The sequence below is a fragment of the Octodon degus genome, unplaced genomic scaffold (genome assembly GCF_000260255.1).
Source record: "Octodon degus isolate 3935 unplaced genomic scaffold, OctDeg1.0 scaffold00187, whole genome shotgun sequence".
In the NCBI taxonomy this organism is placed as follows: Eukaryota; Metazoa; Chordata; class Mammalia; order Rodentia; family Octodontidae; genus Octodon; species Octodon degus.
Genome location: NW_004524763.1, coordinates 1150728 through 1173612, shown reverse-complemented (window position 1 = coordinate 1173612; position 22885 = coordinate 1150728). Strand labels below are relative to the sequence as shown.

General features: G+C 37.5%; 1 protein-coding gene across 6 annotated transcripts in view; it reads left to right on the top strand.

The window, feature by feature from the left end:
- Positions 1-22885, top strand: part of Cblb (Cbl proto-oncogene B) — a 218102-nt gene that overhangs the window by 163824 nt on the left and 31393 nt on the right. For 4 of the 6 annotated variants that reach the window (XM_023704090.1, XM_023704089.1, XM_004643958.2 and 1 more), the window contains exons 11-13: positions 9221-9406; positions 10975-11340; positions 20748-20842. In XM_023704090.1, the coding sequence (XP_023559858.1) occupies positions 9221-9406; positions 10975-11340; positions 20748-20842 (647 nt within the window). The remainder of the gene's footprint in view (positions 1-9220; positions 9407-10974; positions 11341-20747; positions 20843-22885) is intronic. The other 2 variants (XM_023704091.1, XM_023704093.1) reach the window with 2 other exon arrangements.

Genomic DNA, 22885 nt, shown 5'->3' with positions numbered 1-22885 from the left:
GGGCTACAAAATGAGCTGAAGGCAAGCCTGAATTGCATAGCAAGACCCTGTCTCAAAAAGAAAAAAAAATTGTTGTAAAAGATGTACTTATTAGCTACCAGTATTGAAGAATTTAACAGAAATCGATAGATATGTCCTGGTGTGACAGACATATTATTCTATAGATAGACATGTGATTCTGCAGATAAAGCAGGCTCAATCTTTAGACATCAAAAGGAGGTAAGACAAAAACGAAGTATTTCTTAAAGCACTTGTAATTCTAGGTTTTTAAAAAAATACAAATTCAGATGAAAGTGAGGGCAGAATTATGCTAATCAATATCCTGTAGTTTTTTTTTCAGAACCAGGGATTGAACTCAGGCCCTTGCGCTTGCCAGGGAAGCGCTTATTCCACTGAGCCATCTCCCCGGCCCTGTATCCTGTAGTTTAAAAGGATAGTTTCATCTTTCTCAGTTAAATAATTTTGAGTATTGTCTATAAATTCCATGTAATTAATTTTGTGTAATTCTGTTTATATGTTTTATGTTAATTTCTCCATAGTTTTCTTCTGTTTATTGTCTTGTGTTCACAGTATCCTATTAAAATTAAAGTATTTGTGCGTAAAGTCTTTGGGAATTGCTGTAGACTGGTGAAAACTTGAGCACATTGGAGTTCATGCCAGGAAAGTGGTGGTACACGTGATGTTCTAGCTGTATAATGCACCATTTAAAATTATGTTCATGAAGAGGTCTTAAAGACCTTCTTTTCAACTCTAGTCAAGTCTTTCATTCTGGGCAATATAGAGTAGACTCAAAATTATATTTGGGATTAGCAATAGTGATCAATTGTTATATGTGGGTCTATTAAAAAACCATTATATTTTTATATCTGCAAAATTTAGTGAAAGTACATTCTATATAACGAAAAGTGAAATGAATAGAAAATTGAAAAAACACAGAGATGGGTATCAAAAGCAATAAAATTTATCTATTATGGTAGCTAAGTAACATGCATTCCCATAAATTTATGAGCTCAAATAGTTCCTAACTACTTTTCTGCTTATAACTTTATATTTTTGTATCTGAGTTACTGTCTACATTAAGAACAATACTAAAGGAATTTGTGACAAAGTCGATTCTAATTATTTTTTTCTAATGGTCAGTATTAGTAACTTCAAGTAATCTGATACTTTTTTTTCCTTTTAATGCTTTGTAAGACTTCTAATTAAATTAAATCATTTGATTGTTACTACTGCTTTATTAAGTACAATAGTGAGAGTAATTTTGGGGGGACAAAATAAATACAAAGATTTGGGTGTTATAGCATATATCTAGATTTCCCCCTAAAGCGCTCATGGTGGGGCTTTTGGAAGTAACTGGATCATGGGTCATGGGTGATTGTTACTGAACCTCCCCACAGGTTTAGTGTAGTTCTGGGTATGGGTGATGGATTCACCGAAGAGAGAACCCCACCCTGGGTGTGTGTGGCAGCAACCCGTTGTCTTATAGCCTATGTGGGATAAAGAGAGAAAAGAACGGAGTCTTCCTGCTTCCTGTACCCTGCTGTGGACTGTCTCTCCCATGCCATGCCCTTCTGACTGTGAGCCAGGTGACTCTGGACTGAGAGCTCTACAATCTGTGAGCTAAACAGACCTTTCTTCTTTTAACTTTTGTGTGTTAAGTATTTTATCCCAGTAATTAGAAAGTAATAAAAATACACTTTTTGTTTAAAGGAATCTTTGCTGGAGTTATTCGTTTGTAGTAAAGGAATAAGCTGTGCCTGGAGCTTTGAAGATTTCATTATTTTGGCCCTTCCTCATCAAAATTGTATTCTTAACTACTTGCTCCAAATAAAAGTTAAATGTTTCACTGCTTTTATTTTATGATGCATCATTCAGTTTTATTTATCCTATTAGTTCCATGAAATAGATGGTCCTTCTTGTATCATCTGCCTGTTAGCAATGTCAGTAGGTGATTTTTAACAAGACTACATAATATTTATGGCTTTAGCAACAATTTAAATATTATATGTAGAAAAACTATGTGTATTCATTTTTGCTTTCTTAAACTGTTTATAATCATTTGAGATTGGAAGTTAGCACCACTTAAAATTCACATTCTAATCTTTAATCTTTACAATCTTGAATATATATAATGCATAGCAAAAAATTCTACTCCCAAGTTGTTAAAATTTAAATAAATGTTTCTATGTATGTTACATACTTACACATTGTCTGCATTTTTATACAGAATGAAGATGATAAAAATATACTGGACAACTCAGCAGTGATCAGATTAGCCTATTTCAGTCTTAGAATTTAAAATTGAGCCAGGAGATGGGTTCCATGTTCATCAGTGGAGGCATTTTTTTCCTCCAAAAACTGCCATTATCATCTTGAGCTGAATGACTTTAGGATGGGATAAAAACTGAAAGAAGCAGTCTGAGAGGAATGGGGAAACTAGCTGATTCTAGAACCAGTTTAGGGATGATGTAAAGGGAAATTTCAGCATCCTTTGTTAGGTCCTGGCGTTAGAGGCATGCCTTTTACCTGTATCAGGAAAATCTGTTACCCTAGAATCAAATTTGTTTAAAATGCCAGTTATTCAAGTAAAAGAAGAAATCATTTCTATCTTTGTTTCTTTTTTATCTTTGGAAGGAAAAAAAAAAGATCAAGCTTTTATTTCTTTAAAGAGAGCTGATAAATCTTGACATCATGAATTTTTAATATCTAAGAATGTAATTATGTAGACTGGCTTGTTTAACAGTGTATGAGGTTTACTTTTCCTTTAGATTTTTAAATAGGAAAGAGAAAAATATAATTTGTGCTTATGTAAGTCTCTTCAAAATGACCCTTTATGTGAAAGACATCTGCTAATGATGTTTACAAATTTTCTTGGTGTTTGAATTTTATCAGCAATGAAAGTTAATGTGCAGGCTTTATACCATAACTATAGAATTGTTTATGGGAAGAGCAAAAGGCTCAGCAAATAATGCATTACTTTCAAAAGGATATTGGTAAATTAATTATGCACTCCTGCATGGAAATTTTACTATGACTTAGAACTCAAAAAATTAGTAAGTTCTGCTGTAGTTATTACATATATCAATAAAGATAATTTTTGTTACTTCATGTAAGTATTCCTTTCATAAAATTCTTGTAACTAGGCCAGTAAGATCCTGTAATTATTGAAAGTGGATTTGTTTTTCACAAGTTGTAATCATCTTAGAAGACAGCAGGAGCTGTGCCAGGCGAGATGTGCTGTCCAGTTACATTCACAAAATTTCAGTGTGTCTTTTGACCTCCAATGTCTAAAAGTTGAAGGTTATTACAGTGCACGGATTGGGTAGTACGGAAACCCCACGGAGAGTGTTACTCTGGCCCAGCCAGCCATGTGGCACTGGAATGCAAAAGAAAGACAAAATGGGGCTGGAGAGATGGCTCAGTGGAATAAACGCTTCCCTGGCAAGCGCAAGGGCCTGAGTTCAATCCCTGGTTATGCAAAAAAAAGAAAGACAAGACGTTCTGCAGTTGAGGTGCTCCAGGATGACCCAGCATTCGCTGTGGAACAAAAGTTGATGGTAGTCTCACAGGTTAGGCTATCTATTCCAGAATTTTCATTATACTCTTGCAGTATAGTATGGAATATGGCAACTGCTTAAATATGAATAATTGATCCGGTCTGTGGCAAACGTCAAGTTCCAATGGTGATGCTGTTGGCTCCATAAAAATTCTGTGTCCTGTTTCAGGTAATGAAAAAAGTGGAGAAGCATTTGCAGAGAAAAACTGCTTGAAAGAGTTTAGCTTCTGTTTAGCACTCTTTGCAGTTTGTTAGTTTGTCTACAAGTAACAAAAAGCATCCTGTGTGTTCTTTGTTAATACAAAAAAATAGTTTTGGTGCTATTTCCAGAAGACTAGCTTTGCTTTTTGATTTTCTTTACAAAGGAGCCAGATCAACAGGAGATTTTTATTTATGTTACTTAATAAAAATGCCTTGTTGACTTGGCTAGTTTTGCTAGTTTTAGTGTGTGTTGAGATGGTGGATGATCAGATAACCTGTTACACTTCTGTATTGGTTGATATATTGTGTTAACTTAAAAAGTTCAAAGTTTAATTAAGTTACTCAGCAGAGAGCTAAGATTTTTAGTTTATAAACATCTTTATCTTTTGTAAGAGAGTGACATGGACATTGTGTGATTTTTCTATCTCTAGCCCCAGGATATCTTGTTTATAATATAAAGAAGAGAAAGAAGCTGTCTGAAAGTTATAGCTGTTGTTTTGTTGTTGTTGATATAAATATTTTTATTTCTTTTTGTTGTTTCTGTTGTTATGTGTTATTTTGCCTGGGAGCCAACTGAGTATAGATTGAAACCTCCACAAACTGTGAGCTAAATAAACCTTTCCTTCCTTAAATTTGGGTGTCTAATATTTTGTCCCAGCAATGAGTAAAAATTAACTGAGACAAAATTTGGTTCCAGATAAGTGGGGTTGTTGCTGTGACTACGTGACCATGTTGTTCACAAGGTTTTACAAATGGCCTATGGAAAGAGATTTAAAAAAAAGGTTTAGAGTCTGGATCTGTAATCCTGTAATCCCACACCTGTAATCCCAGTGCTGGGGAGGCTGAAAACAGGAGGATTGCTACAAGTCCAAGATACGTAGTGAGACCCTGTACCAAATACATAAATGAAAAAAGAAAAAAAATGGTTTAAAGATGTTGCCTACTAGCGAAGAGTTCTTGTGTATGGGAGATTCTGGTCTGAGCTCAAAAGATCAAAATGCTCTTTAAAAGCCTGCCTGTAAAGACCAGGCTGGGAAGTTTCTGCTGGAAAGAAGGACCACATTGGACTGTAGATGATTTATGTTATACCTTGACAAAAAGTTTTTTGTGTCCAGAGACTGAGACTTTGCCTGCGACTGAGATTAAACATGGTGGACTAGTTAATCTTACAAAAAAGGCAGTAGCATGGCTATTGCTGGGGCCTTTAGTCAGATGTATATTGAGAGTCAAGAGCAAAGAACCCAGCAGGATGATTTAACATGTTGTGAGTTTGGGGGGAAAAAAAAGTGCAAAAAGGCTGTAGACTACAAAGATAGAGCTGAGATCTCCACTGATCAAGGAAAAACAAAAAGATAAAATAGATGTCCTGAGGGCATCACAGGAGGTGGCAGTTCCTTGCCCTTTACAGCCTTAAAACCACAAGGGTGAGAGATTTTGCTTTGAAGAAAAGGCCATAGAGCCCCATGTTATAAAATGGAGGCAGTGGCCACACCAGGTTCCAAAATGGTGTTGGCACAAAAATTTGTTCCTCAAAATCAGTGTTAGAGTGCTCAGCAATCTAGGCACTCGACCCCTACAGCCAAGGGGGGGAAAAAAAAACCCTGGCTACTGCTCCAGCTGGCAACAGCCCTTGGCATCATCCACGTGGCACTGGTTTTATACACATACAAAAATACAAAAATTCTGAGGTTAGAAAGGCTTCAGAAAGCATGGGAGGCCAGGCAGTGTGCCCCTGAGAGGGCAGTGTGTAAAGCTGTGAGTAAAAAGCCTTCAATAAAAGCCTCAAAAGTTTTCTTAAAAGCTAAAAACATAGATTTTCTAAGGAGAGCTGAAAAGAGAGAACAAAGCCAGCCCCAGTAAAAAGCCATGGAGCTACCAACCAAAGTGCCATAGGGTGGAGCCACATAAGGCTTTTAGAGCTCGCAACTCATTGCAGGTTTCTTCAGATGTTCCACATGGAACTATAGGACTTAATATTTGCCCTTCTGAATTAGCCTTGCTTTGGTCCCAAGGCTTTGTGTCCTGCTGCTTGTACCTTTTGGGATGGTAGTGTTTGCCTTGTGGCTTTAAGTGTTAAAAGTGTTTAACTTTTCCTTTGTGCAGGGGCTCACAGCTGAGAGTTTTCCTTAGGTTATAAAGAAGACTTGAGACTTGCACTTTTCAGCAGTGCTAAAACTGTTAAGGTTGTACATAAAGAGATGTACATGAGTCTTTGAGGGAATGCCCAGCGTCAAAGTGTCATGGTTCTAATACAGTACAGTGTTCAAGCTGTTAAATGTTAAAAAGTCTGTCTAGGTACCTGGAAACCGGTTTAAGGAAATGTCTGGCTGCCAAGTTGACAAGGGGTGGATTGTACTGCTTGATACATTGTGTCAATGTGCAAAGTTTAGAAGTTTGACTCAGCAGAGAGCCAGGATTCTTAGTTTATAAGCATCATCATGCTGTACAAGAGGAGGGCATGGATATTGTGTAGGTTCTACAGTCCCAGCCCTAGGGTAGCTTGTTTATAATATAAGGAGGGGAGACAGGCTGGCTAGAAGCCGCAGCTGCTGCCCTTCCCTTTGCTCTTTGTTGTTTTCTGCTGCCAGGTGCTGCTGCTCTCTGCCATGTGCTGCTCTCCCTGCGAGCCAGTGGGGTATAGACTGAAACCCCCACAAGCTGTGAGCTACATAAACCTTTCCTCCTTAATTGTGGGTGTTGGGTATTTTATCCCAGCAATGAGTAAAAAGTAACTGAGACAGCTTCCTAGTCTGCAGTGCTCCAGTTCTGTGATGTGAGGAGCCTACATCCCAAAGCCTTTCTGTTCTGTTGTTGTCTATCTGGGGACTGATGCAGTTCCAGAAGATTCCGGTTTTTGACTGTATTTGTGACTGTGTGAGGCTCTGTGACATTTTGGCTAGAATTGTAACTTGTTAATCATTGGCTTGCATTGAAACAGTTTAGGACTAGAGGTTCAACTTTTTAAGTTTGGTAACAGGAAAAATGTTGTAAACCTGTCATCACAAGCGAAGAGCTAGATGAAGAAGAATCATGAGATTGATAGGATATGATTCATAAAATTGTGCTATAAAATTGTGTCTGATTATATTCACTTACTTCAAGTAATTTGGCACCAATAATGTAAGACTATTTTTTAGCAATATGATGAGATAGGGACATTTATGAGGCATATTTGAGATAGAAGTTTCTGTTTGGCCACTGAATATTCACTTTTTTTTCTTTGAAAATTAATATTTGTGTGGAGTATAAGATAATAATACATTTATTCAGTATGGTATTATCAAATCAAGGTAATTAGCATTTTCATATCCTCAAACATCTGTAATTTGTTTGTTGCTAAACCTGGAATTATTCTCTTCCATTTATTTTGAAATATATAATTATTGTCTGTGTTACCCCATTGTGCTTTAGAACACTGGAACTAATTCCTTGTATTCACTGTATCCTGGTATTCACTACCCAAACGCCTGTCCCTCTACCCTTCCTATCTTTTAGTGATTATCATACTGTGCTCTTCTTATATGACATCAACTTTTTAAACTACTTCATGTAATTAGGAATATACAGGATGTCTTTTGTGTCTATTATTTTGTGTAATTAATATCCATGTTGCTGCCAATGAAAGGGTTGCATTCTGTGTGATGGCTGCATAGTATTCCGTTGTGTGCTTAGGCCATTTTCTTTACCCACTCGCCTGTTGATAGACACTTTGTTGCATTCTGTGCTCTAGATATTGTGAACAGTGCTGCACGGGAACTGTGGGAGGACAGGCATTTGTTTGATCATAATGCTTTCATTTGTTATTTTGGATATATACCTCATAGTACAGACATTTATAAAAGCCTTTATGAGGGAGAGCGTAACTCCTCACTTCTTAAATATGGGTTTTCCAGAGACTTCTTTGTAAAGACTGTACCATTCAAAGGAGGAGAAAAAGAAACCTGCCAGCCAAGAACCCTATAATAAACAATAACACCCGGGCAGATAATCAGTGTCACCATCAACAGTGATAAATCATGTTCCTAAAGAAGACGCTTGCTGTGGTGTGCTCTAAGGGCAGTTTGTTCTTGTGTCCCTGAGCCCTAAATCTTGCAACCCCAGTGTACACATAGAGAAATATCACACAAATGCCAGTATGGAGACATTTTATAGACTATCTCCCCTGTACCCCGAATGCTGCTAAGGCCATCAGACATAATGAGTATGCTAACTGGAAGACAACACTATACGATACAGCAAATACTATTGGATTTATAGTATTTTGTTTAGTGAAATTCTGAATTGTTTCTAATTTTTTATTGTGTATTCTCTTTTAAAAAATAAAAAAAGAACTGTGAGAGCTAGGAGGAATGTATGGGGACCTGATGACATAAAATGAGTTTATTATAGGTTAAAAAAGTAAGGAAGTCATAAGTTATGAATATTGGTTAAGAAAAATATTGACCACTGTAATGATATGGATGTGAATACAAGTAACTGCTGTGTCTCAGATAAAGACAGAATGGCTGAATATTTGACAGTATTGCTGGAATTCACCTCAAATAGTCATAACATCAGCTATGTTTTATGAAGGTGAGTAATGTTAGGAGAAAAATGGCTTAAGAGCAAGCAATCAAAGCATGTAGATCAGTGTGCTAAATTATAAAAACCAAGCCTGAACTTCAAAGAGCTAACGCCTTACGCTTGAAATGTTTAACTCCCTGGTATTTTAGAACAGAATGACATTTGTCCTAGTTAGGCTTTTATGCCAAATATCAATCAGATTGCATATGTTATAATACATAAACAAACTAAACCTTCCAAACTGGGAAGTACTGAACATACATAAAGTACTTCTTAATGAAGCTTTTTTGATGTTATTTGATCTACTAGAAAACATGAAAACCTTGCAATAGCGTAGAAACATACCAGTTTTTAGCAGAATTACATCCTTTCTTAGACTGGTTTTAAGAAAAAAATATTTAACTTGAGCTATTTTCCATGTGAAGATGTAAGAAAAATATTAACTATATTTTAAATATGCAGTTAGTTTGATTGGTTTGTAGGAAAATAGACTGTGCTCTAGACATGTTTCATACAGAGCAAAGAAATTTCTTGAGTTTTAGAATGTACAATGCTTTTAAGAATATTTTATAATCAAGAAAGCAAGAACAGTGTGCGTTCCTGCATTGTGGATTCCTGTTCACCTCATAGAATACAGGCCACCTGCTCATAGTGTCTGCATTTGACTGTGCCACTTGGCTATCCTTTTTCCTGCACCCTTTTGACAGTGTGTGGGAGAAAGCTGTCCATTGATTCTGTTCACAGACTTATCCTTCAAGGGTGACATGAGCTCCCTGAACATGTTAGTGTGTTTTCACAGATGTACAGTAACGGCGCCCTGGCTTCACCGGGCACCTTCTTCAGAACAGAAAGCTGCGTGCTCTGCATTCTGAATGACAGCAGCGCTGCTCTGTTTTCTAGTGCACTGACCGGCAGAACTCGCCAGTCACGTCCCCAGGATCCTCTCCCCTCGCGCAAAGAAGAAAGCCCCAGCAGGACCCACTCCAGATCCCACACCTCAGCCTGCCGCCCGTGCCTCCTCGCCTGGACTTGATTCAGAAGGGCATAGTCCGGTCTCCCTGTGGCAGCCCAACGGGCTCACCGAAGGTAAATCACTCTCAGCAGAAACGCCGTGTGGGACCTTATTAATTGCTCATTTCCTTTTAAGTCCCGTTACTCAGCTACTTGTGCTTTTTTGTTGTTTATGAACGAAACTTTGAGAGGTTTATCATTTTTTATGGTGATCTAGCTCTAATTCTTCAGAAAGAGCACGTATCTGTGGCCTCCCGATTTGTTAAAACAAATTGCAGTATATGTATAGTCATTCTGTAAAATGGATTTAAAAGGTCATTATATGCATTAAAATAATTTGCATGCTGTTACCAAATGATATTTTACACTCATTTTCATAATGTCATGACAAGAAAAATGTAATGGGAGTATATTTGCATAAGAACTTAAGGTATGACAAATTAGCGCCCATGTTTCAAGGTGACTCACAAGAGAATTATTTGTATGTTTTATACCAAGAGGAATTAATTACAAGGAATTACAATATTTGCAAAGTAATTACATTACTTTTTAATATTAAAGACAATTTTAACTCTGTAAATTTAAGCCTACACTCTATTTTAGTTTTACGTTTATTCTTTTTTCCAAATTTGATAAGGGTATATTTAATATTTTGATCTATTAAATATGAGTTAGAAATTAATTCAATTTAGCAATATGCTTCATGGTCTAAAATTAGTAGAAAGTACAGTATATTTAATAGCATTTGATTTTTCTGCCCTATCAATTTGGTTGTAAGCTCATATAAACTTACTAGGATGTGACTTAGAGTTATATATATATATACAACAGATACTTATTTCTCTGATTTTTCTTAGTATTTAAGGCTAAAATCATTCATCAAATGAACTATGTAAATAAAAATCAAAGCTAGGAAGTGCAGTGGTGTATGCGTGAAGAATGAGAGGCCAGCTTATGCCACTTAGTCACTTAGGGGGATGGTCTTAGAGCATAACAAGAAAAGGGCTGGGGATGTAGCTTAGTGCAAAGGCCCTGGGTTCAGTCCCCACTCACACATACACACACAGGCTATGAAAAGATTCCATTTAAAAGTACATACTTTCACATTTCCGTGTAAAAAGCAGACTTTTAAAAAAACATAATTTTCTAAATAATGCTGCTATATTATTTGTCATTTTCTTTATTCTTTTAATGACTGGAAATCAGCATTTGCCCCATATCTGTTCTGTTGTACTATGATGAAAATGAAAAATTTTTTAAAACTTATTCTTACAGAAGTATTACAAGTCTAGTTTCTATTTTAAAAAGTAAAGCTGTGGCAACAACTTTGATGAATTTATGTCTCAAGGAAATGTACAAAAAATAAATTACTGGCATGATATGTGAAGGTAGTTAATTTCGGTTTTCTGGGGTTTTTTTTTTCTGTATAGGTTGCATAACATACCATTTGTGCTTACATGTTCATTTCTTGCAAAAAATACTATTTTTCATTAATGTTTGAAACTTGTCATATTTTTTTAAAGCTTATTAAAAGATGACATAGAAATGTGATAATGTTCCAGTATGGTTTAGAAAGTACATGAGGACTTTGGTGTGGAATCTTCAGCTGGCTTTGTTTTGTATCCTCTCTTGCACCTCGGCAGTCCTCTCCTTGCATGGTGAGAAAACAAGATAAACCACTCCCAGCACCCCCGCCTCCCTTAAGAGAGCCACCACCCCCTCCGCCTGAGCGACCTCCCCCCATCCCGCCTGAGAACCGACTGAGCCGCCACCTGCAGCACGTGGACGGGGTGCCTTCCAGGGACCAGCCCATGCCTCTGGAGGCCTGGTGCCCTCGCGATGTGTTCGGGACCCATCCATCCTTGGGGTGTCGCATCGTGGGGGAGGGCTCCCCGAAGCCTGGAATCACAGCGAGCTCGAATGTAAACGGGAGGCACAGTAGAATGGGCTCCGACCCAGTGCTGATGCGGAAGCACAGGCGCCACGACCTGCCTACTGAAGGAGCCAAGGTAGGAACCAGGCAGAGCGAAGCCCCGGGGCGCTGGCCTGCTCTTCTCACAGCGGGTGGCCCACAAGGCAGGGCAGCGCCCCTTCCCTCGCCGGGTGTGGCACCTCCCGCTGCTCTTAATTCTAAGTTATAAATAATCAGAACCTCATTAAAACTTGAACTCAAGAGAAGCCAGAAGAAAGGTTCTAAGTAATGGATTAATTTTAATATGTAGACAGCCAATTTGCCAGAGACTTACCTCACCTTATTTCCTCTGCCAAAGATTTGTTCCACTAATAACTGCATAATTTGATGGTAGAATTTGCATGATTTTTTTGTACAGGGTCCCACTATGCAGCTCAGACTCATAGTGATCCTCGTTTTCAGCTTCCTCAGTGCTGGGATTACAGACGTGAACCACCACTGCCAGACTTGGTTGCAGGCCCAGTGTGCCTGGTGGGGCGGGGCGGGGTGGCGCAGCATGTGGTGCCCGGCATCAGCATGCTATGTTTTTTAGTTCTCCCTAGTTCTGTCAAAGTTGAGAAAAATCATGTGTATGTGCATTCGTGGGCGTGTGTGTACATGTATGTATTACAGTCATACTGCAGACAGTGATGCTTAAAATTACAGAATTTGGCAGGGTGTGGTGTTGCACACTTGTCATCCCAGCACTCATGGGCTTGAGACTGGAGGACCCCTGCCAGGGCGAGACCACCCAGGCTAAGTGTTAAGTTCAAGGTTAACCCTAGCTATTAGCCAGACCCCATTTCAAAAAACAAAATCCCAAAACTTGTCTTCATCTTACAAAATACGTTTTTTCCTCCTGAAACTGAGATTTTTAAGTTTGAATTTTGACTTGAAGGATATCTCCACTATCATTTATAGGTACAAGTTGGAATTTAAGGGTCCTGGTAGTCCCCAGCAAAGGTGTGCTGTAGTATAATGATCTCTGGTGTTGGATCTCATGTTTCATGTGTGCATTTGCACTATTAGTGTCTCCCTCTACTGCAGGAGTGTCTTCCTCTTTTGAAAGTTGTAATACTAAAGGGATCCCATGTCTGTTAGTCTTACATCATCATTTGAAGAGGTTATTTTGGTCAGTTAATCTCATACCACATTCAGGAATCAAAGTTCTCTGCTCTGTGTGTGTGTGTGTGTGTGTGTGTGTGTGTGTGTGTGTGTGCGCGCGCGCGTGCGTGCACACATACATGCACAGTTATGGTGATAGTAGAAGCTTTGTATAATGAAACAATCAATGTTAGTGTATCAGTGATATTGAAGGAAGCCGGGTAGAAAGAGTGGATCCCTCAAATAATATTCTCTAAAAATGGAATGCCTGTCCTCAAAAGAGTTTTTCTGCAACATAGAATGCCAGCTGGTAGAATTTGCTCTTTTAAAAGCCTTTCCTCCTGCAGCCGCCGCTCCTTGCTGCCCGCTCATGCTGGCGCCAAGCTTCGGAACAAGCCGTGAAATGAGTGGACTGAATAGATACAGGGTGCACTCATAAAGTACAGTGAGTGCCTACATTTTAAAAATAGTGTGACAATAAAAGATGCATTGCCATTAGTGCCTCTCATACTCCCCTGGCTGTAAGCACACAGCCACACAGCGGTTCGGGGAAGTCTTTCGTGTCTTGAATTGCACAGTCTTGGTTTACTCGATGTCCTCAATCAATTTGAAGCATTTGCCATTCACGGTCATTATGACTTGGAAAAGGGCCAGAACTCATATGGTGTAAATCTGGCGATAAGGGAGAAGAGGACACACCAAAAGTTTTTATTTGCTGGAGCCTCACCAGGAGTGACACGTAACAGCATTTTTATACTGGAGGATGAAACTGCCTGCTTCTCAGGTAGTTTTCTGTACACAACTTTCTTAAATAATAAGCCCTTATAACAGCAACCCCATAGTCAACTCACACAAACTCAATTCACACAATTCCATCAAGGTAAAAAGATACAATGTCACATTTGTATTGTGTCTTGAGTTATGCACTTTCTTTGCACAAGAGAACTGGGTGATTTCCTTGCAGGTTCTGGACCCACAGGACATCCTATAGGCCCAGGTTTCATCCGCCATGATGATGTTTCTTCTGAAGCAGGGAATCGTGCAACTCCAAAGAGATGGGTTCATGACCCATGATGTGCTGCACTTGTAAAAGCACACAGCCAATTCACTGTTCCAAACAAGTTGAAACCCGCCATACCTTGTTGCCGAAGCTTGAGGGCTGCTCCTGATCCGCAGCCGCGCTCACCCTGGTTTTTAAATCACACCTTATATTTTCTGAACTTCAGAAATGCTTAAAATAGTACAATTATCGTAGTTCATTTCAGGGTACTCTTAGCAAATATAAAATAATACATTAATTTTAATATATGACTGCTCTTGTAGTTCCTAACACTGCCTGTTAAAGGATATGATAGTTTTAAAAATTGGCGTGATTTTTTTCTGTGTGTGGATTTTATTTATTAACTAAAATCTTGTTTCATTCCAAGATATCCTCATTAATTTTTCTTAACATCTTCTAATCTCATGTGTTCTATTAATATTGCAATGCTTATATCCTGAAAGTTAATTTCATATTACTAGAATTTGCATTTCAACCAAATTAGACTTTTAAGTTATCTAATTTTAACTTAGGTTGTAAAGAAGGTTCATATATATATAGTTAATGCATTTAATGCTATAAAACAGACTCTGTCTTTACTAACTTTATGGGGGAAAAGTGGTTCTACTGTAAGAAGTCCATAGGGAATATTGCAATTGACAAAAAGTAGAAAAGGCCAAATCCCCTTCTCATTTGGTTGCTAGGAGACATAAGAAGCTAGCTTTAGGTCACAGCTGACACAATACCAAGTCCACCTGGGATCAGTGCTGCAGTTCTGTTTCTATGACTCTGGGGTGACTTTTTTTTACCAGACTCTAGGATTAGACCTGGACTTCATTTCTTGCTCTAATTTCCTGGTTTTGTGAACGTGAATGAACAGCTACTTCATCTTCACCTAGTGCTGATCCTACTTATTTTTCCTTCCCTTACAAAGTAGATTTCTAGTAATACCTGGTATTCATAACACCAATGAGTCGCCAACTACCTAAATTAGCATCTCTTAATTTGTGAATAAGACCAAAATAACTGTCAGGCATTGAGCATCAAAATAAATTTTAGTCACTGATATTTTCAGTCAAAATTGTTTTTTAGTAAATTAACTTCTCTTGCCCACTTTCCTGTTAATACAGTTCCTGATGCACCCTTGGTAAGCATGCAATGACCCCTTGCTTTTGTTGTACTACTTAAGCTGATAATAGAGTCAAAAGAATGGACATGTGCCAAAGTTGAGACTAGTAATGGACAGGTCAAAAAATGAAGGAGGTAGAGGAAGAGGGTGCCTCTAATACGTGCAAACACCCAAGTTATCTTGGCAACACTGTCTTTAGCTGATGGAAAAATATGATTTTCCTGTTCAAAATATGTGTTTTATTCCCTTTTGAAGAGTATTAGTTTTAGACAGTTCCTCACATGTAAGTAAAGAAGAAAGGGTAAAGAGGAATGGGAGATGGTTTCGGTTTTTTAAAAAGACTAGTATTTTAGTGAAAATTGTAAATAGTAATGACCTTTTCAACCTTCATCACTAGTGTATACTTTTTGGCTTTGACCTGTTTTGTTTTACAGGAACAGAGGGTGCAGAGATTTAGATACGTGGAGAATGATTTATTATCCTTATGTAGACTTATCAATTTCTCTAACTATAAGCAAAGTCACCTTTTCAGCAAATAGTAAAAGTACTATAGTTAATAGCCTAGGTGTAGTTGTTTCCATTAAAGTTAACACTTCAAGATAAATAGCATCTTTCTACTTTAAAGAACACTTATAAAAGATTAAATAAAAATGAAATGTGCATATGGAATAACACAAGGGGAATTGATCAAGCTAAATGTCCTACACATGGGGCAAGGCTTGCACTTCCATTGTCTGATCTACGTGTGCCAGCTCCCGGCGCCCCTAGGACCCTGGCCTTTTGTATTTACATCTGCACTAGACAAGCAATAAGGGAAGCAAGGACAAATTAAATTGTAATTACTCCATTTGCTAACTGTAGCGCGCTTTAAGGAAAACCCCTAATTCAAAGTTAAAATGAAGTGTAAACATTTTTTATGCTGCTCTTTAACTTATTTTTTCTTTGATCTCCAACCTGGGTAATCAGAAGCCAGCTAAGGTGACACCTTAATTTCAATTACAACCAGAGTTACCAGGTTTGTCTTGTATTGCTAAGAAGTATCTTTCTTACAGCAATGTTTCCATTTTCTAAAATTCTCAGATTCTAGCCACATTTCAAATATGTTATTTGTTAAATCCCTCTTTAGGTAGATATTTATTCTTCTTAGTTTGTTCAAGGTGATAACATTTACACTAAAAATATTTTAAAATATGAATAAAAACTTGGAAGTTATTTACATCTAGATATAAACATTGTACCCAGCTATCATTAATTGTTCCCTTTGAGAGATTCATGAGACCGCTTATTCGATAAAAATTTAGTCATGTTACTGATAGACGTGGTTTTCAGCATGACATATGTTTGATCTCTTAAAGATGCTGCTAGATAAGTAGGTCACATGGGCTCCCTTTCGGAAATTGCAGCTTTTGCACTTTTGGCAGAGGTATTTGTTTATGTGAGTGACCTTCAAGTAATCTATGAATCTCAAGAACTGTCTTTCAAAAAATAAGCCTATTGTATACGCTGGTTTAATTTTCAATCTCAGGTGAGGGACAAAATACAGAAATGCTTTTTGGATAGTGTGTTACTGGGGATGGTTACATACATTAGTTGGGGAAAATAGTTTTATTTTGAGTTTTGTATTTTTTTTTAAATCTAAAATTACAAAGTTTTCACAGAATTGTTTTCTCTGTGTTGCAGAGGTTCCACACCTTGTAACCTTCAGTTTTTTTAGATGATATCTGACTCATAGCATTGAATTTCAAATATCAAACTGAAGGTCTAGAATAACCTAGATTTACAATAAATTAGGAACTCTGATGGCACTTTTGCACTAACCCACACCTCCAGTAAGTGTACAGTCTCTCCAGCCTAACCCTACAAAGTATCCCTTCGGTTCCTCATCACTGTGGGGAATGCAGATGTGAAGTGAGCACAAGGCAGGTATGGGTTCATTTACGGAGCAAGGCATATGTGAATATCCAAGGGAGTGTGGGTGGTGCCCAGGAAGAGAAATTCTGAAAGGCAGGGTGGAAAACGAAAAGGTGTAAGAGACTCAGTAGCTACAGATATTTAAAGGTAGGCAGTTGTCTTTTTTTTTTTTTAAAGGCATGACAGGAAAAGCATGCTGGTATGAAAATATGTATGGTGGTAGGAAATCAATTTTGTTTTGTTTTGCTTTTTATGTTTCGCTGACTTACTATTTTAAAGAAGAAAAATGAAACAAAATTTTCAAACAAAGACTGGGCATGGTGGCGCTCACCTTTAACCCAGCACTTGGGACACTCTAGACAGGAGAATCACTACGTCCAGTCTAGTAGTGAGACCCTGAACACCCTGTAGACCTTTTCCTAAAAAATAAAAAAAAAATAAAAAAAATTCAAACAAAAGAATAGGAAGGTAATAATGGTTAATACATTGCATATTGTTATCTTTAAATTAGTTACTCTGAGTACAAGATACTGCCATTATATATACGTATGTATATGTATTATATATAAACTGTGTGTGTGTGTGTGTGTGTGTATATATATATATATATATATATATATATATTGCTTTTTCTCTCCTTTTCTCCAGTTCCCCACCTCAGTTTCTCTTTCTTATCATTTCTCAGTATCTATTGTGCATATTGGATCTTATTTTCTCTTTCAGCTTCTCACACTAGGAAGACATTCCACTCTGTACATATGTGCATCTGGTTTATTTCACTTATGAGCATGGGCTCAATTTGTATCCATTTACTTTAAAAACCTCCAGTTTATCCTTCTCTATACCTAAGTAGTACTCCATTGTATAAAAATTCTGCATCTTTTTTATCTCTTCTTTGGTTGATGAACATTTGGGTTATTTCCAAGATATAGCTATGACAGATTGTGCTGCTATAAACAAGGGTGCACATATATTGCTGTAGTATGTTTTCAGTTCTTCTAGGAAAATACCCAGAAGGGGAATAGTTGAGTTAAATGGGACCTGTAATCCTAGTTTTTTGTGGAATCTTCACACCCATTCCCATAATACTTGAACCAGTGATTTCCACGATACTTGTACCAGCTTACCTTCACACCAGTGATGAAGAATGGTTCCTTTTCCCCTACAACCCCTCCAGGATTTGTTGTTGGTTGGTTTCTTGTTAATAGCCATTTTTTTCTATGGTACGATGGCATCTCAATGTTGTTTTAATTTGCATCTTTCAAATAACCAATGATGCTGAACAAGTTTTTTCCCATATTTATTTGCCACTTGTGTTTCTTATTCTGAGAGGTATATATGCACCTCAGATGCCCTTTGAATTTTCAGAACCTGATTTTTTTTTTCAGTTGTTTGTATGTTCTAGTCAGAAGTTCTTTGTGGGCTTGTTGGCTAGATTTTTTTTTCCCCACACTGTGGGGCTTCTTTTCACTCTGTTGGTGATTTTTTTTGATGTGCAAAAACTTTTTAATAAGATGAGATCCTAGTTGTTGATTCTTTAAAGCATTTCTAGTGTAGCTTAATTTTTGTTCATGAACTCTGCCTGTGTCTATGTCTTCAAGATGTCTGCCTACGTTTTCTTCCAGTAGATTTAGCATTTCTCTTTTAATAATTCGACCTTTGATCCATTTTGACTGTAGTTTAGTGCTTGGTGACAGACATTGGTCTGTTTTTAGTCTTTAGCGTGTAACAAGCCAGTTTTTGCTGCACCATTCATTAAAGAGGCTGTCTATCTTCCGGTAAACTTGTTTGGCGCCTTGGTCATAGTGCCTTCTTTAGTAAGAAATCTAAGCCAAGCAGTGGTCACTATTCATGTAACCCTTAACATATATAAATTACATAGAACACTGTGCTGTAAAATTCATGACACATTGAACCTCTTTCAGAACAAATCATATTGAACCTCTGAAAGAGGTTCAATGTGTCATGAATTCTCCATGAAGAGGTATAATTACATAAAATAAGGAAAGTAATCGTGGATAGAAGTCACCAAATGCATAGTTCAGACAGGACAACGTGACATTTCAGAGTTGGCAGAAATATTTTAGGTATTACATATCAGTAACAAAATTGAGAAAGCAATTAGAGAATGTGTTATTTGTACTTTTTTTTTAATACCAGGTATGGAACTCATGCCCTTGTACTTGCCAGGAAGGTGCTTGTGTTGCTGAGCTATATCCCTTTACTTGTTATTCATACTTTAAAGCATAGTAATTGTTTCATAAAATTGGGAACAAGTTCCTTAATTTCTTCAGTTTGTTGCCCTCCCAGAGAATGAGTTACTTCATTCACTGTGGTTTTCTCAATGGCAGCCCCCATTGTCTGTGTGACTTCTCTTTATTCAGTTTAGTGATAATGCAGAACATGTTTGGCTGGGTGTATCATTGCCGTGTCAGTTCTCCAGTTATCTAACGTATAAGATAAAATCATTTTCAATATCAGTACATGTTGTGCATATTGGCACTCCTTTTCAGATCTATTGTTAATGTCTTAGTTATAAAAATTATGATTGGCTTATAATTGTTAAATTAGAACCTGCAATTAAATATTCCCAGGTCTTCACTTTTTTTGGTACCAGCAGTCCAACTCCACCTCTTCTTCTGTGTAGTTACTTTTTCTGAAAAGTACAAATTATTGCATATAAAATCCACGTTTCATTTTCATGGATGGATTTTCAGTGTATTTGTGATAGAAAAATATTAAGGAGATTTGATTGCAGATCTGTTAGCATTGAACATACTCCCATAGCATGCAAAGAACTTTAATTAAGAATTAATTTCAAGTGCTCATAGCATTAATGAATGTTTGTGGTCTGACACAGTGTTGGGCATTTAAAGGTATTTTTATGCTGAAAGATTGCAATTATTCATATCTGTTAGAAAATTTCTCATTTCTAGCAAAGTTCAGAAAACTTTCTACATTGTTATTTAGCCCAGAATAAAATAAAAAATAATAATTATTTCATTTAAAGATAATATTTTTCCTGATTTAACTAGAGTGAATTGAATGTAATGAGAGAAAACCTGAAAAAGAGGATGGAACTGAGCCTAGGACTTAGTATTTAAAGTAAAACTTTAATAGTATAAAATAAGATTTTGCAGCTTTGAAATGCAAGCAATGATCATTTTCAGGTGTGTTCTTTAAGTTTGTTTCTGTTTTTACTTTCAGTTGATAGGTGAGTGTGTGACCTTTTCACTTTTTTATTCAAAGCTTCACTACCATTTTAGAAATGAAAAAGAGAAAAAGTAATTAGTTGGTTCTTAGACTGTTACCTACATTTCATCAGTTTGCCCCAATAGCAGTCTGCTTTTAAATACTCAGTAATATAAACAAAAACGGTCTATGGCGAAATCTAGCTCACAGATCATTACAGGTGTTCAGTCCGTCGTTAGACTATGCCTTTGCAAAGTGGTTCTCTCATCCCCCTTTCCCCCTTTAATTTGTCCTAATTTCAGGTTGTTGGAAAAGCAGAACAGTTGTTCCAACCATTCCTGTAGTATGGCTGAAAAACCTGGAAATCAGAAAGTCTAATTCTCAGTGACGGAGTCCTGGCTTTCTTTAATACCTATATGAGCAAGTTGTTGTGGTTTGTGGTGCTGACCCTCTGAAGTTGAATATTATCTACACTTTGAGAGCCAGACAAATATCTAGTTATCAATAACCTTGAAGCTTCTACCTTGAAAACATTTCTTAAAATATTCCTAGATTATTATAGTAGGAAGTTAGAAAGTGTTCCATTGACCCTAAAGAGATATCATTTATAACACTTTTATTTAGAAAGAAATGAATTAAGAGGGCCAGGGATGTAGCTCAGCAGCACAGGCCTGCCTGCCAAGCATGAGGTCATCAGTTTGATTCCCCATACCAAAGAAAAACACAGAAATGAAATAAGAACCGTAGCAGTGGTGCTTTTCCCTTCACCTAATCCCTGTCTTTTCCATAAAAACTGATTACATTTGAGAAATTTTAACGCTTATTTGGTTGTATACATTTAATTTATATAAACCATGGTATTACTTCAGTTACATTTAAGGATTATTATATCTTCATATATAATCTGCTATTTTAGGTAGTGTTAAGTCATTCACCAGTACAGTGTTTCTGACTCTTAAACTATGTTACATTTAACTATTTTTAAATACCCTGAAACTGTAGAATCATTACTAAATTCCTAGAGCTGTTATGACCCTCAGAGCCTCCAGAAGTTTCCGTTTTGGAAAGTAACTGCTGGCTTTCCTTGCAGGTTCTCTCCAACGGTCACCTAGGAAATGAAGAGTACGACATCCCTCCTCGGCTTTCTCCTCCTCCTCCAGTTACCACCCTGCTCCCTAGCATAAAGTGAGTTTTACTGAATTTGGAGATCATTTGTCAATGCATAACTATATGGTGAAGAATACTTTGAGGTTATCAGTACAAAAACTGCAGGGTAGATAGAAAAGAATCAATGAAAAATCAAAAATTCAGTCGAACTTAGAAACTCTAGTACCACAGATCAAGATCCTTTTCAGTTCTTCACTGATAACCACAGCTTCTGTGAGGTTTACCTCAGCTCTCTGAGATTATACATGGAGCAATAGCTTGGAATACCTACGTAGTCCCTGTACTCAGTGAGGGCGGGAAGCAGCAGGGAGCTCTGCTCCTGGTTGGCCTCTCCTCCTCGGGTGTCACCTTTTTCCCTGTTGCCCGCTTGACATCACAGAGTAATCCTTGCTTCCTCCCAGTTCCTGTGTCTCAGATCCATGCAGCCCTTATGGACTGTTGACTGCTCTTGAGTTTTTCGTGTTTAGCTAACCCGCCAGTTGCCTAGCTTCCCCTTGTAGCTAGAATCCTGAAGGAACATTTACCTGATCAGCTTTTAAGAATCAATGAATTTAAAGCTAGAAAATGAGTCAACCTGAGTGTCTCATTCGAAAAATGGGGCTGTAATGACAGAGTAGACCAGCAAGTGATATATTTTTTAGTGATTCTTAATCTTTTCCCTTTAATCTTATCTGTATATATTTTCTGGCTTTGTAAAGTTTTCTTCATTATTCCCTCCCTTGCTGTACTTTATCAAAAACTTCATGCTAAGTGTCTGTGTCTCCTGCTCTACTTGTGAAAACATTTATGATTTATTCTGTTTAATAATTAAGACTGATGTGCATTACTGTTTGTAGTTTGTTTTCTGCTAAAGTTGTTTTTGTTTTTTTCTTTTTAACAATTACAAGGTCTTAAGAATGCAGCTCAGCAGTAGAATATTTGACTAGCTTTCCTAAGACCTGGGGTTCAGTCCCCAAGACAGAAGAAAAAGAAAAAAGAAAAAACAGGTCATCAACCACCTTGTCAGTGTTCACCAGTTTTTTTCTGCAGAATTCTTTTTTTTTTTTTTTGGCAGGGGGGTCAACCCCCCTGAGGGTGGGGCTGGAATGGCATGTGGTGCCAAGGATCAAAGCATGGGCCCCTGTGCCTGCCTAAGCTTGCCTAAGCAGGCTCTTTAGACCACTGAGTTATCTTGCTGGCCCCCAGAATTCTTGATTGATTGACTGACTGATTTTATCTGCTAATCTTAAAGCTCCTTTAGCCTCAGTAGGTCACTGAATTCCAACTGTATATAACAAAAGAAGGATAAGGTAAATCTCTGTCCTTTAGAAATTTTCAGTTTAGAGAATAAAGTTAACATACGGGAAGTCACTGGACAATAATTAGCATGAAAGTGTGCAGTGCTAACCTGTTGGCTTTGTGGGTTGGGAGCAGAGGCTATTAGAGACCTTGTAAGCTGAGGATACTTCTGAAAGAATGGAAATAGCCTGAGTCCTAGAGGTTGGGCAGTTGGCTAAGTCAGTGCATGAGGAAAAGCCAAAGTCTAAGCTTGACATCATTTAGAGCCGCTGGACAACTCAGCTAATTAGACCATTCTTTAGAGAGAACCTTTCTTGGAACTGGCAGACCTGTAGCAGAAACAGAAGCTGGAAGCATTTACAGGTGTCCCGTGTAGTAGACTCTACGTGAGTAAGAACACTCCCATACTCTGTCTGTATACTCAAGGAAACATTAAAGCTCAGTCACCTCTATTCAAAGAACTTTAAAAATGGAAATAAATGGAATTTTGCTAATTAGAGAATAAAGTTTGAATTCTGTTTATTAAATCTATATTGGCAAGTACAGTGAGGTTGCAGTTTGCTATCAAATACCCATTTCTCCTGTAAACAAAACAAGAATAGGAAAATCATAGGGCAGTGTATTTTTTTTAAAGAATACAAAAGAGTTGTGTAATTTTTCACTTTGTAAGAACATTTATGGGCTGGTGAGATGGCTCCGTGGTCTAAAGCACCTACTTAGAACAAGCTTAGCAAAGCACAGGGACCGCAGTTCAATCCCCCAGCACCGCATGCCAGCCAGCCC